A 14,952-nucleotide genomic window follows, 5' to 3' on the forward strand; every position below is an offset into this window, starting at 1 on the left:
GCCGAGCCAGGAGAATCGCTTGAACCTGTGAGGCGGAGATTGCAATGAGCTGAGATAGTGCCACTGCACTCCAGCCTGGGCAACAGAGTGAAACTCCATCTCAAAAACAAAACAATCAGTTCTTTGTTTCATTGACTCCATCTGTTTTCAATTTCATTTTCTGCTCTTGTCCTTATTTCCTTCCTTCTGCTTGCTTTGGGGTTTCTTTTGCTCTTATTTTTCTAGTTTCTTTTTGGTTTGTTTTACGATTTTTTAGAGACATGGTCTTACTATGTTGCTCAGGCTGGCCTTGAACTCCTACACTCAAGTCATCCTCCCACCTTGGCCTCCTGAGTTGCTAGGACTATAGGTGTGAGCCACCACACGTGGCTTTTTTTCTAGGTTCTTGAGGCAGGAGCTTATATTATGTGAGTTTTTTCCTCCTTTCAAATGTGTACTCTTAGGGTTTTTAGCACTGCTTTTGCTACATGCCACTGTTTTTGTATGTAGGCATGTATCTATTTAAAAGAGACAGGTTGTGCTATGGTTGCCCAGACTGGTCTCAAACTTCTGGCCTCAAACAATCTTCTGGCCCCAGCCTCCAAAGTATCAAACACAGTTTGGTTTTTTGTAATACTTTGAGACGTAATTCACACAACATAGTATTCACCCATCAAAAGCATACAATTCAATGTTTTTCAGTGTATTCACAGAGTACAACTATCACAAAAATCAATATTAAGACATTTTAATCACTCCAAGAAGAAATCTTGGACCCCTTAGCAGTCATTCCCCATTTCTCCCTCCCAACACCCCTAGGCTTATGCAACCACTGATCTATCTTCCGTATGTATAGGATTTGCCTAGTCTAGACATTTCATAGAAATGGAATTCCATTTGTGGTCTTTTGTGATTTCACTTCACATATTGTTTCAGGGTTCATCCATATTAGTTTTTTGTTGTTGTTTTAGATGGAGTTTCGCTCTTGTTGCCCAGGCTGGAGTGCATTGGTGTGATCTCAGCTCACTGCAACCCCCACCTCCTGGGTTCAAGCAATTATCCTGCCTCAGCCTCCCGAATAGCTGGGGTGCCCGCCACCATGCCCAGCTAATTTTTGTAATTTTAGTAGAGACGGGGTCTCGCCGTGTTGGCCAGGCTGGTCTGAAACTCCTGACCTCAGGTAATCCGCCTGCCTCGGCCTTCCAAAGTGCTGGGATTACAGGCGTAAGCTACTGCACCTGGCCAGGGTTCATTCATATTGTAACATGTTATCAGTATTTCATTTCTTTTTATTGCCAAATAATATTTCATTGTATGGATATAACACAGTTTGTTTATTCTATAGCTGATGCATACTTGTTTCCTCTTGGCTAGAATGAATAATGTTGCTTTGAAAATTCATTTACAAGTTTTTGCATGAACATATGTTTTCATTTTTTGGGGGTACATATATATCTAGAAGTAAAACTGTCAAATCAGATGGTTACTCTTATGTTCAACCTTTTGAGGGACTGCCATACTGCTGTAAAGCAGTCGCACCCTTTATATTTGCACCACCAGTGTATGAGTGTTCCAATTTTGCCACACCTTTGCTGACACTTGGTTTTTTGTTTTTATTATAGCCATTCCAGTGGGTGGGAATTAGTAGCTCATTGTGATTTTGATTTGCATTTCCTGATGGCTAATGATGGTGAGCCTCTTACCTCTTTTGAAAAAATGTTTATTACTCCTGACCTCAGGTGATCCACCTGCCTCAGCCTCCCAGCCTCCCAAAGTGCTGGGATTATAGATGCGAGCCACCGCGCCCGGCCCTGGATTCACAATTCTAATCCATTGATTTATATGCCCATCCTTATAATAGTACAATACAGTCTTGATTACTATAGGTTTGTAGTAAGTTTTAAATAAGGGTGAGTCTTGCAACTTTATTTTTTTGAAGATTATTTTGGCTGTCCCTTGAATTTTTATATGAATTTTAATATCAGTTTATCAATTTCTGCAGAGTCCAGCTTGGATTTGATAGGAATTGCATTGAATCTATAGATCAATTTGAGGAATATTATAACCTGAAAAATTTGAAATCCTCCAATTCACAAACAAAGGACATCCTTTTATTTAGTTAGTTATTCTTTCATTTCTTTCCACAGTGTTTTTTTAGCTTTCGGTTTATAAATTTTGTACTTATTTTATTAAATTTATTTCTGAGGATTTCATTCTTTTTGATGCTGTTGTAAATTGAATTGTTAATTTCACTTTTGGTTTATTTGTTGCTACTAATGCTATATATTTTAATGTGTTATATTTTCATTTTATTCAGGATAATGCACTTTTCTTGGTGGGGGGAGTGGGCAAGGTCTTGGTCTGTCACCCAGGCTGGAGTGCAAAGGCGTGATCTTGGCTCAATGCAGCCTTGGCCTTCTAGACACAGGCAATCCTCCCACCTCATCCTCCTGAATGGCTGGGACTACAGGCACATACCACCACGCTCAGCTAATTTTTTTGTATCTTGTAAAGACAGAGTTTCACCATGTTGGCCAGCCTGGTCTTGAACTCCTGGACTCAAGTGATCCTCTCACCTTGGCCTCCCAAAGTGCTGGGATTACAGGCATGAGCCACCATGCCTAGCCTTTTTTTTAATTTCTAGAGACACACGGATTTTTCTCTTTGACCCACAGATTATTTTAAAATGTGGTTTAGTTTCCAAGTGTTTGGAGATTTTCTTGTTATCTTTCTGTTACTGATTTCTAATTTGATTCCATTGTTGTTGGAGAACACATTCTGTATGATTTCCATTCTTTTAAATTAGTTGAGATTTGTTTTATGGCCCAGGATATGATCTCTCCTGATAGATGTTCTGTGGACACTTGAATATGTATCTTGCAGTTGTTGGGTGCAGCATTCTATAAATGTCTATTAGATCCTGTTAGTTGATGTTATTGGGGTTTTCTATATCCTTCCTGACTTCCTGTCTACTGCTTTTATCATCATTTAGAGGGACTGAAGCCTCCAACTGTAACTCTGGATTTGTCTATTTCTTATTTCAATTCCTTCAGTTTTTGTTTCACATCTTTTGCAGCTCTATTGTTAGGTACATACACATTCAGGATTTCTGTTTTCTTGTGAATTGACTCTTAAATCTTTATACTATGTCACTGTCTCTGGTAATTTTCTTTGCTCTGAAGTCTATCTGATATTAATGTAGCTACTTCTGATTTATTTTGTTTCCATGATGTATTTTTTCTATCTTTTATTGCAACTTGCCTGTATCCTTATATTTGAAGTGAATTTTTTGTACGCAGCATATAATTGTGTCATATTTCTTAATCCATTCTGATAATGTCTTTTAATTGATGTATTTACACTATTTACATTTAATGTCATTAATGATATTTTAAGACTTAAGTCGGCCATTTTTTTTGTTTTGCTTTCTGTTTGTGCTGTTTTTGTTTTCTTTTTCCTACTTCCTACTTTCCTGTGAGTTATATAAACATTATTTAAAATGCTGCTTTTCTTTATTTACATAGTGTTTTTGTTTGTTTCTTTGTTTTTGAGATGGAGTCCTGCTCTATTGCCCAGGCTGGAGTGCAATGACATGATCTTGGCTCATGGCAGCCTCTGCCTCCTAGGTTCAAGTAATTCTCCTGCCTCAGCCTCCTGGGTACCTTGGATTATAGGGGTGAGCCACCATGCCTGGCTATTTTTTGTATTTCAGACCTTACTTTAAACAATAGCTGTACCACTGACAAAGATTGTAGATAATACAATTCTCTGAGGTTTAGTTTCTTCAAGTATAAGGTCGGGGGGAGAGTGCGGGAATCATGGTGGATGATCCTAATTAAGGTTTGAGGCTTCCGCCTGCATAGGGAAGCGAGATTGAGCCCCTAGCCATTCCCCTGCAGGTAGCTTCAAGTCTCCTTTATTAATTGTTCGTGAAAGTCTTCTCAATCAGTTGGTCTGCATACTGCAATTCCTGCAAGTTCTTAGTCATTATCAGTTTTAGGCTGGTTAGAATCAGCTGCGATAAACACGCGCTTCAATTTGCTATCTGGAAGGTAGCGGGTGCTGCTGCGCGGGAAAGTCTGTCTTTAAGCATGGGCGCGCTTGCAGCCGGGCGTGGTGGTTTCACGCCTGTAATCCCAACACTTTGGGAGACCCGGGCAGGCGGATTGCTTGAGGTCGGGAGTTCAGGACCAGCCTGGCCAACATGGTGGAACGCACCGCCTCGCCAAAAGGCGTAAAAATAGCCTGGTGTGGAAGCGCGATCTGTAACTCTTCAGCTGCTCAGGAGGCTGAGCGGGAGAATCACTTGAACCTGGGAGGCAGAGGTTGCAGTGAGCCGAGATCCTGCCACTGCACTCCAGCCTGGGCAACTGTTAGGAATGCTTGTTCCCTGGCACCACAAAGAAATAGCACTCAAACATAAATTTAAATCTCTCAGCAAGACCATTTTTACTTTCTGCAGAAAAGGTGCCTCTCGCAGATGGAACGATGGTGAAAGCACACTTGGACAAAGGCAAGCAGACCCATTTACACTTCACACATTGGCCAAGCCATTACTGCTGTGTCTTGCATCCATTGGCTGGTGCTGGACCTCACAGTCTTAAACTGATACCCGATTTGCTAACATCCTGAAACTTTCCTAAATAGATAAGTGCAAGGGAGGATAAAGAAGGAGAGGAAGTTGCTTATGAAAGGTTTAAGGAAGCAATAACATTTCCAAATAAGGAGGAGCATGTTGCGAGCTGAGACTCTGTTTGGGCTTCCAGACATGCCTGAGTAAGCCAAAGCAACTAACTAAGCAAAGTGTAAGAACTGACAGTTGATAGGGGGCTTTAGGAGTAAGAAGTGATTATTCTGCGTCTATTATTTTATTTTTGAACCAAGACGGCTTTGAAGAGGAACTTTTTCTACTTTCTACAGTTAACAGAGTGAGACTGGCTCCTCAAAAAAAAAATAAGGCGCCTGCAAAGCCGGCACAGTGGCTCAGCCTCTAATCCCTGCCACTTGGGAGGCTGCCGGGGGCGGATCATGAGGTCAGAAGTTCGAGACCAGCAGGGCCACAACATGGTGAAACCCATCTCTACTAAAAATACAAAAATTAGCCAGGCGTGGTGGTGTAGGCCTGTAATCCCAGCTACTCAGGAGGCTTGAGGCAGGAGGAATCAGGCTGAACCTGGGAGGCAGAGGTTGCAGTGAGCCGAGGTCGCACACTGACTCCAGCTTGGCAAGAGCGAGACCCTATCAAAAAAAAAAGACCGCTTGAATCAGCTTTATTCCGGAGACTATTATATTGACTGTGATTTTGTCTATGCTGGGATACTTGTAGGGGGATAAAGAGAGGAGAGAAGTCAACGATGACAGCAAACTTTAGTGTAGAGAACCTGACAATGGTGGTGCAGTGTCACAGGAACAGGAGCGGCTCGGAAGTGGAATGGAGATAACATCATGCTGTGGACATTCGGGATCCACATAGCTGGGTAAAAATCAGGTTTAACTTTCTACTCCCCCTATCCTTATGATGCTTCTCAAGTAGCCTCACTCCCTAAACAAAACAGATATTTGGCATTGAGCCATTACTATCCTTGCAGCCGCCATATTTTCTCTTTTGCAGGTAGAAGGCAGGCCCTTACTGGTAAACAAACAAGATCGGGCTTGAGGACACTCCTCCCGATGACCGGCATCTGGTTTATACCCTGTAACTTGTCCCTCTGTTAATGGGGTCCTTCAAAATCCAGCCTCAGATACCCTCCTCCCGCAGCGGTGGCCTCCACATCTGGCCTGGCCGAGCTCACGTGGTCCAGCTTGTGCAACTCCGGGTTTCCGGCTTTTGGCCACTCAGGGTTGGACCTGGGACTGGTGCTGGTCGGCCCTGCAGGCGCTGTGGACTGGGGAAGCACAGAGATTCCCCGCCCCGTTCCCTGGACTAGGGCGCTCGCCGCGATGCCCCGCCCCACTCCTCACGCCCTGAATGCAGGGCGCTAGCTGCTACTCGGTGGCTCAAGCACCGTCCCCGTTCTCTGCCCGCCCCTCTCCCGGGACACTGCGCACGCAGCACAGAGCCGCGCCCCTCGCCTCACCCCGCCACCGGGACGCAGAGCGTCCGCCGCCGCGTTTCCGGCGACATCTCTCTGTCGTCACTGCAGCTTGCGCGCCCTTGTAGACAGCCCGGGCCTTCGTGAGACCGGTGCGAGTATTTGGGATTATTCTTATTATTTCTGCCACTTTTAACTTTTAGGGATTATTTAGGAGTTTCACGGCCGTCTGCTTTTCGTCCCCCCGATTCAGCCGGGCCTTTAGGCCGTGTGGTCGGTGCTTTTCTCGTTGGGTATTTTCTGCTTTTCTTAAAAGAAGTTGTGCACGCGCGGAGTCCCTGACCTCCTGAGCAAAGGCTTACCCATGTAGCGTAGTGTTGCCTGGTTTCTTGGTGGTTTTGTTGCTCCATCTCTTTAAAAGCCTCCCTAACTCAGTGCCGCCTCGAGTTAAGAACTGTGGGCAAGATTCAAAGTCCCCTGCCCTTCCCTGTTTTATGGAAACTTAATTTTTTTTTTCGTCCTTGAGGGAGGGTCTCACTCTGTCGCCCAGGCTTTAGTGCAGTAGCCTGAATATGTGTCATTGCAGCCTCTGCCTCCTGGGCTCAAGCCATCCTCCCACCTCAGCCTCCCAAGAAGCTGGGATTACAGGCACATGCCACCATGCCCGATTGCTTTTTAAATATTTTTTAGTAGACAATGGGTTACACCATGTTGGCCAGGCTGGTCTTGAACTCCTAACCCTAGGTGATCCGCCTGCCTCGGCCTCGCAAAGTACTGGGATTACAGGCGTGAGCCACTGCACATGGCCTAATTCTTTAAACAGAATACCCGGGGTGTGCATTGCTTTCATCTTGTTAGGCTCGCTGCATGCTGGATACTCTCTGTAAGAAAATAGGAGCTGTTTTTCCGAGGATGCAATGTCACATGTGAATATGACCAGTGTTTCCGTATATTTTATCCTCCCCTTCTGCCCTCCTAACAAGAGCTGTGAGCTGGACACAGAAGTTTCTAAAAAAGTTGAGTATTGAAATTGGCTGTCGCAGCAGGGATGAAAAGCAGCAGTCCTACCTTCCCTCAAAAGAGACATTAAGGTAGTTGGGTTAAGGGCACAGGAGTACTTGCTTTTCAACTTTGTGGTAACGTGGGTAGCTAATGAAATGACTAATGCATCACCTGATTATAGAGCTGTCAGTGGATCTTGCTGAGTTTCCTGTGGGCCTATGTGATTAGAACTAAGGTTTTTGTGACAATGGTTGGCATCTGTTCAGCATTTATTATGTGCTAAGCACCTTTACATGTGAAATCTATTGAATAGTCACAACAGCCCCAGGAAATTGGTACCAGTGTTATCCTCATGGTACGTGAAGGATACTGAGACTTAGGGTGCGTAGCTTGTGGGTTGGACACACTTCTTTTGGACTGCTGGAGAGCTGTGCTTTTAACCACCTCTGATCCAGCTTGTTTTCCGCAGGTGCAGGCCTGGGGTAGTCTCCTTTCTGGACAGAGAAGAGAAGAATGCCGGACACCGGCTCAGTGTGAGTGGACAGGAAATGGGTATGGAGTAGCCAGGAGCTTCTGGAAACCAGAGTTCCTTTCCTCAGCTGAAAAGAACCCTAAGAGTAGACTGCCTGGGATTGCGTGGGGGATGGGAGGATCACTGGACCTGTAGGCCAGAGACTTGGGTTTGAGTCCCAGCTCTGGTTTTGCTAAGTTGTGTGACTCTCAGAAAGTCATCCAACCTCTGTGGGCCTTATTTTCAGTGATAGAACCTGTGGGGAATGATGACCTTTTAGTCCCATCCTATGACAATATGGTTTGTTTTTAAAGCCCGGTTAACACTGACTTCTCTCTCGTGTTTTCAGAGTGCCTTTGCATTGGTTTGGCTTTGGCTACGCAGCACTGGTTGCTTCTGGTGGGATTATTGGCTATGTAAAAGCAGGTATGGTTTTGTTGTTACATAGCCTCTTAACATTTTCACGTTGTTCCAGTGAAATGTGAGTGCCCGGGTACCCCTGAGAAGCAAGCTCGTTTCATTCAGGTTTGCTGTAGGTCCCCAAGCTGGAGTGCAGGCTTCCTTGTCAGTGTTGCAGCTCCCGCACTTGCCTTCTGGTTATCTGGTGAAGCTGAGCCAGGCCTCTTGTGGCATTACTTGTTTTTGCCTCTTTATCTAAAGATAGGCAGAGGTGGTTGTAGTTTGTTATTATCATTGACTACCGTGCATCAGCCACTACCCCCAAGTGCTATCTCCGGGCTCAGGTAGGAGGAAACCTCTGGTCTACACAGACTGGTATTTTGAAGTCTCCTCAGTAGGCCAGGCAGGGGTGTGTCAGTGGCTGTGCTTGTTTCGGCCACCTAGTCCTTGCCTGCATTCCCACCCCAACCCCCACACCAGAATTCTTATTGTCCAGGTCTTTGTATTTTTATTTAATTGACTGGCCCTATTTCCCTCTCCTTTTGTGATTTGCTGGAAGTCCTGCCTGTACACAGTTCCAGCCCTTCATGGTTGATCAGGCCTGTTTAGAAAGAAGGCCTAGCCACTAGCCATAGTTCCATCTAAGGAGGGAAGATGGCCTTCTTTCCTTTCCTTAGATAGAAGTGCCCTGCCTATGAGAGGAGAGAAAAATGGGGTGGGAAGACCCTGACTTCTCTGAGAAGATAGCACACTCCCCGAAACATCTTCCTGCTTGAGTCCACCTTGGCTATGAGCTGTGTTGAGAGTTCTCTGTGCTGTCCTCCTTTGTAGGGCAGGGGGTCTGGTGGATTCCGTTAGTGAAATAAGTGCCTCATGTTAAAAATGCGAGCTGTGTTTGCTTCCCTTTAGGCAGCGTGCCGTCCCTGGCTGCGGGGCTGCTCTTCGGCAGCCTAGCCGGCTTGGGTGCTTACCAGCTGTCTCAGGATCCAAGGAACGTTTGGGTTTTCCTAGGTATGTCTGCTTCAGCGTCTCCTTAGGGCAGCTGTGTTTCCAGAATACTCTTTTCCAAACGACCCTGGTTTGGTGGGATGGGGTGAGGTCTTCACACTTACCCTATGACAGTTTCACTTCTTCTACCAAGTCCTCAGAAAGTTTTAAAATGAGGGTGCAGAGGCAGGATTTGTGCTGGTTTCTGTTTATCTTTTATGTACAGAACATGGAAGGATTTCCATACCTCGTGAATGTATTTACCCAGTAGCATTAAACTTCTATAAGAGAAATGTGTCAGCCGGTGAGGTTGCCCATGGAAGACCACTGGCCTCAGCATCCCTAAAACATCACACATCTGGGTTAGGTTTGCATCCGAGTTGCAATTTCGCCATTTGAAAATCACCTCTTTAGCAGTTAGCTAAATGTGACTGCTCACACCAGTAATCCCAGCACTTTGGAAGGCCGAGGTGAGCGGATCACAAGGTGAGGAGTTCAAGACCAGCCTGCCCAACGTGGTGAAACTCCGTCTCTACTAAAAATACAAAAATTAGCTGGATATGGTGGCAGGCGCCTGTAGTCCCAGCTACTTGGGAGGCTGAGGCAGGAGAATCGCTTGAACCTGGGAGGCAGAGATTGCAGTGAGCTGAGATCACGCCATTGCACTCCAGCCTGGGAGACAGAGCAAGACTCCATGTCAAAAAACAAAAAACATGGGCATAGAAGCAGAACTGGAAATGCACCCTGTGAGCGGCATGGACAGTGAGTGGGGTGGGGGACTGAGGAGTCCTTATCAGGGTGGCTTTCAGCACATTTCTGTGGGGCTCCACCCACGTCAGACGCTGCTAGGAGTGGGGTCTCCACAAACCCCGTGTGAGAGTGAGTGCCATGTGGGAGGGAGAAGCCGTGTGATCTGTACACATCAGCCGGGTTGGGAAGGGAGGTCAGTGATGGCTAATGGGGTGTGCTGGGGAAGGAGGTGCGTCCAGGTCCCAGCTCTGCCTAACAGCTCCCTCCCTCATGCTCCAAAATGACTTTCAGCCTGCATTTTTCCTTTCTGTGATTGTACTCCACTCCGCAAATGACCTCATGCCTACTTCAGGGAAAAAAATACCAGCCATCAGGTGGGGACTTCCCGGAGCCTTTAATCTGCAAGCCTCACCTCGTCCTGTTTTCCCTCCTCTCCAACACCAGTGTCCTCCTCTGTGCTTTGGGTGTCTTCTCCCTGACCTTCTCCAGACCTTTACACTGGCAAGGATCCTGTCTTGTATTTGTATTCCTCCTTTTAGGTGGATCCCCCCATTGATATTCAGATGTACTTGTCTCCTTCCCCTTCATAAACTTCCCTTTTTTTGAGACAGAGTCTCACTGTATTGCCCAGGCCAGAGTGTAGTGGCACAGTCTTGGCTCACTGCAACCTCCACCTACTGGGTTCAAGCAATTCTCCTGTCTCAGCGTTCCGGGTAGCTGGGATTCAGGTGTCCGCTAACATGCCCGGCTGATTTTTCTATTTTTAGTAGAGACAGGAGTTTCACCATGTTGTCCAGGCTGGTCTGTAACTCCTGAACAGATTTGGGAGGCCGAGGAGGGTAGATTGCCTGAGCTCAGGAGTTGGAGACCACCATGGGCAACACGGTGAAACCGGGTCTTTAATAAAATAAAATAAAGTTAGCCAGATGTGGTGGCGGGCGCCTGTGGTCTAAGCTACTCAGGAGGCTGAGACTTGAGAATTGCTTGATCCCGGCAGTTGTAGGTTGCAGTGAGCCAAGATCACACCACTGCACTCTAGCCTGGGCGACAGAGCGAAAACAAACAAAAAATGCGACTCTGTTCATGTGTCCTTTCGCTTAGTAGCCTTTAACAGCTTCTCATTGCTCTTAGGATGAAAACCCAATCCCTAGTATGACCTTCAAGGCTCCATGTGGTCTGGCCCCTCTTACTTGACTTCTGTGCCACACTGGCCTTTTAAGGTGAATGTGCCATGCTCCCTGTCACCACCGGGCCTCTGCATATACTGTCCCCTCTGCCTGGAATGGGCCTTCCCATCCTTCAGCTCATTAATTCCTGCTGTAATTTCAGATCTCAGCCAATCTTCACTTTTTTGGCTAAGCCTTTTTATTTGTGTGAGTCTTTAAAGTCTGTCCCATCAGACCTGAAGCACTGTAAAAGGGCAGAGACAGTTATGATTACCTTTGTATTCTCCAGCACCTAGCACAGCGCTTGACATGTAGTAGGTGCTTTGACAGTTACCCAGTGGGAATTGCGTGCAGGGTAGAGGAAATAGTGTCTACGGGGCATGAGAAACAGCAGCATTTTGGAGAAAACTAACACATTGATGGCTAAAGTGTGGGTTTTGCAGAAGACAAGTGGTAAGAGATGAGGCTGGAAGGGCAGGCAGGGCCCAGGCTGTGAAGGGCCCTATTTGGCCAGTATTGGTACTTGGACCCATAGGATGTGGGCAGCCAGTAGTCTCCACCCACTTGGTGAAGAATAAGCATAGGATGAGGTGTGACCCTTGAGAGATGGGTTGGGTTTGGCCCACTTCTGATTCCCCTGCGTAGAAGATGTAACGAGTTTTAACCCTTCTTTATATTTTTTTCATCAGCTACATCTGGTACCTTGGCTGGCATTATGGGAATGAGATTCTACAACTCTGGAAAATTCATGCCTGCAGGTTTAATTGCAGGTGCCAGGTACTTTCATTTGTTACTCTTCTTTATCATGTAGAGTTCAGTTTATTCCCCAGGATACTTTATGCATTCAAAACCTAACTTGTTTCAGGATATCTGATGCTATGCATCAACTGACATTTGATATATACACTAATAGGAAATGTTTCAAAAACAATAGCTGGTTTAATGTCAGAATGGCATGAGTATATCCATTCACTGTGGAAATGGGTTTGTTCTCATGTTTGCTTTCCGGTCCATCCTAGCTCCTCCCTATATGGTGGCAGAAGTTTTCCTGCAAAGCCATGACTGCAGCCTTTTGTGTGACTTGCATGGAAGATGTGGGGGTCCCATATTTCTTAGATGTGTAGATGTCTTTTACAGAAAATTTTGCTAAAAGGGAATTTTGATTGAATCCTCTTTTCTAATTTTTTTTTTTTTTTGAGACAGAGTATCGCTCTGTCACCCAGGATGGAGTGCAATGGTGTGATCTCTGCTCACTGCAATCACCGTCCACCTCCCGGGTCCAGGTGATTCTCATGCCTCAGCCTCTGGAGTAGCTGGGATTACAGGCGTGCACCACCACACCTGGCTCATTTTCGTTGTTTTGGTAGAGACGGTGTTTCACCACGTTAGCCAGGCTGGTCTCGAACTCCTGATCTCATGATCCGCCCACCTCGGCCTCCCAAAATGCTAGGATTACAGATGTGACCCACTGCTCCCGGCCCTGTTGTCTAATTTTAATTATAAAACCTAAACCAAATTGTGGCTTTTAAAAAATTTAGTTGTGGCCAGGCATAGTGGCTCACACCTGTAATCCCAGCACTTTGGGAGGCCGAGGCTGGCGGATCACCTGAGGTCAGGGGTTCAAGACTATCCTGGCCAACATGGTGAAACCCCGTCTCTACAAAAACTACAAAAATTAGCCGGGTGTGGTAGTGGACACTTGTAATCCCAGCTACTCGGGAGGCTGAAGCAGGGAGAATTGCTTGAACCTGGGAAGCGGAGATTACAGTGAGCTGAGATCATACCACTGCACTCTAGCCTGGGGGACAGAGCAAGAGTCCATCTCAAAAAAAAAAAAAAAAAAAATTTAGTTGTAGGCCGGGTTTGGTGGCTCACGCCTATAATCCCAGCACTTTGGGAGACCAGAGTGGCCAGATCACTTGAGGTCAGGAGTTCAAGACCAGTCTGCCCACATGGTGAAACCCCATCTCTATGAAAAAATACAAAAATGAGCTGGGCGTGATGGTGCATGCCTGTAATCCCAGCTACTTGGGACGCTGAGTCAGGAAAATTGCTTGAACCTGGGAGGCAGAGGTTGCAGTGAGCCAAAATTGTGCCGCTGAACTCCAGCCTGGGCAACAGAGGTGAGTGAGACTCCGTATCAAAAGAAAAAAAAAATTAACCTTCTTAAAAACAAAAAATTTAGTTGTTAAGTATTATAAAGACATCCTGAAGGCAGGGGAATTTTTAAAAATCTGATTTGGAGAAAGATTGCATACTCCGCTCTGATCATAGTTGTGACGCTACCAGTATAATGTTATACCTGAAGCAAAAGAGTCAGTGTGGAGCAAGGTCTAGAGCAGTAAACTGAGAGGCTGGAGATTCAACCATTATCAGATCCCTGAGGGTGGGGCGGCCTTCCTCTCTCTTGCCTCCATTTCTTCATCTCTTCAAATTATTGCTAGTTGGATTAGGATCCAGCTCATGTGTGCTATTTTAAGACCTCAGTGTGAGACTGTCCCTTGGCTTGCTTTTTCTCTGGTTCCTCCAGGGATGGAAATTTTACCTCTGACCACTTGCTCAGTACCTCCTCCCCACACAGTTGTGGGAGGAACCTGCAGAGTTTAGTTCCTTAAAACATAGTTGCCTGTTCTGCCCTTTTACCTGGACGCTCTATCTTGTTTCTTTAAATAGTTTAAGATGGCCGCCAAAGTTGGAGTTAGTATGTTCAACAGACCCCATTAGCAGAAGTCATGTTCCAGCTTGCACTGATGAAGAATTAAAAATCTGCATCTTCCACTATTTTCAATGTATTAACAGAAATAAGTGCAGCATTTTTGCATCTGACATTTTACCTAAAAAAAAAAGACATCAAACTTGGCGGAGGAGTGGAAAATCAGTTGTCACCATTATAACCCTATAGAGGTTATAATGAGGATGTAACATGAGCTTATTGAGACCCTCACAGAGATTGATTCTTGTATATTGATGTTATCTCTTCTTTCTGTATCTATAGGTAAATCTCAAGGGTAAAATGTTAGGTGTCAACTTTGAGGGCCCTGAAACCCCATTCCGTGCTCTGAGGAACAGTGTGAAAAAATCTCTTATGAGATTTAGAATATCTGTTCTTCTGCTCATCTTAGACCACAGACTGACTTTGAAATTATGTTAAGTGAAATATCAATGAAAATAAAGTTTACTATAAATAATATTTCCTATGTGGTCTTCATTGCCAGAGCTGGTCTAGTTCATAGAATGAGATGTTGCTAGCAGCAAGATATAGAAACTTGAAAGTATTTTGTTAATATTTAGAAATTACCTATTTTGAATAACTTAAGGACCAAGGAAAGTTATTTGATTGTACATTGCATTGAAGCTTGTTTCAAAAATGACCTCTGAGGATTTTTTGTTTTTCAAGAGACAAGGTCTTTTGCTGTCACCTAGGTTGGAGAGCAGTGGTGCAATCATATGTCACTGTAGCCTCAAACTCTTGGGTTCAATCATCCCACCTCAGCCTCCTGAATAGCTGGTACTACTGGTGCATATCACCACACGTGGCTAATGTATTTTATTTTTTTTGTAGAGATGGGGTCTTGCTCTGTTGCCCAGGCTGGTCTCAAACTCCTGGTCTCAAGGGATCCTCTCACCTTGGCCTCCCAAAATGTACTGGAGTAATAAGCATGACCTACTGTACCTGGCCACTGAGGTTTTCTTCTTCTTTTTTTTTTTTTTTTTTGAGACGGAGTTTTGCTCTTGTTGCCCAGGCTGGAGTGCAATGCCACAATCTTGGCTCACCACAACCTCTGCCTCCCGGGTTCAAGCAATTCTCCTGCCTCAGATTCCTGAGTACCTGGAATCACAGGCATGTGCCACCATGCCCGGCTAATTGTATTTTTAGTAGAGACGGGGTTTCTCCATGTTGGTCGACCTGGTCTCAAACTCTCGACCTCAAGTGATCCGCCTGCCTTGGCCTCCCAAAGTGCTGGGATTACAGGTGTGAGCCACCATGCCTGGTGGCCACTGAAAATTTCTAAGGTTAGGACCGTGGGCCAGGCACGGTGGCTAACGCCTGTAATCCCAACACTTTGGGAAGCCGAGGCAGGCAGGTCACAAGGTCAGGAGTTCGAGGAAAAAAAAAAAAAAGGAC

The 14,952-nt window shown here is 45.5% G+C and overlaps 1 protein-coding gene across 1 annotated transcript; it reads left to right on the forward strand.

Moving 5' to 3' along the window:
- The first annotated feature begins 5,951 nt into the window (after positions 1-5,951).
- Positions 5,952-13,441, forward strand: TMEM14C (transmembrane protein 14C). The gene is made up of 7 exons (XM_031667323.1): positions 5,952-6,163; positions 6,995-7,102; positions 7,483-7,546; positions 7,874-7,950; positions 8,833-8,934; positions 11,516-11,603; positions 13,357-13,441. Exons 3-7 carry the CDS (start codon positions 7,527-7,529, stop codon positions 13,439-13,441), a joined length of 372 nt encoding a protein of 123 aa, XP_031523183.1. The 5' UTR covers positions 5,952-6,163; positions 6,995-7,102; positions 7,483-7,526.
- The last annotated feature ends 1,511 nt before the right edge of the window (positions 13,442-14,952 follow it).

Source organism: Papio anubis, chromosome 6 (genome assembly GCF_008728515.1).
Source record: "Papio anubis isolate 15944 chromosome 6, Panubis1.0, whole genome shotgun sequence".
In the NCBI taxonomy this organism is placed as follows: domain Eukaryota; kingdom Metazoa; phylum Chordata; class Mammalia; order Primates; family Cercopithecidae; genus Papio; species Papio anubis.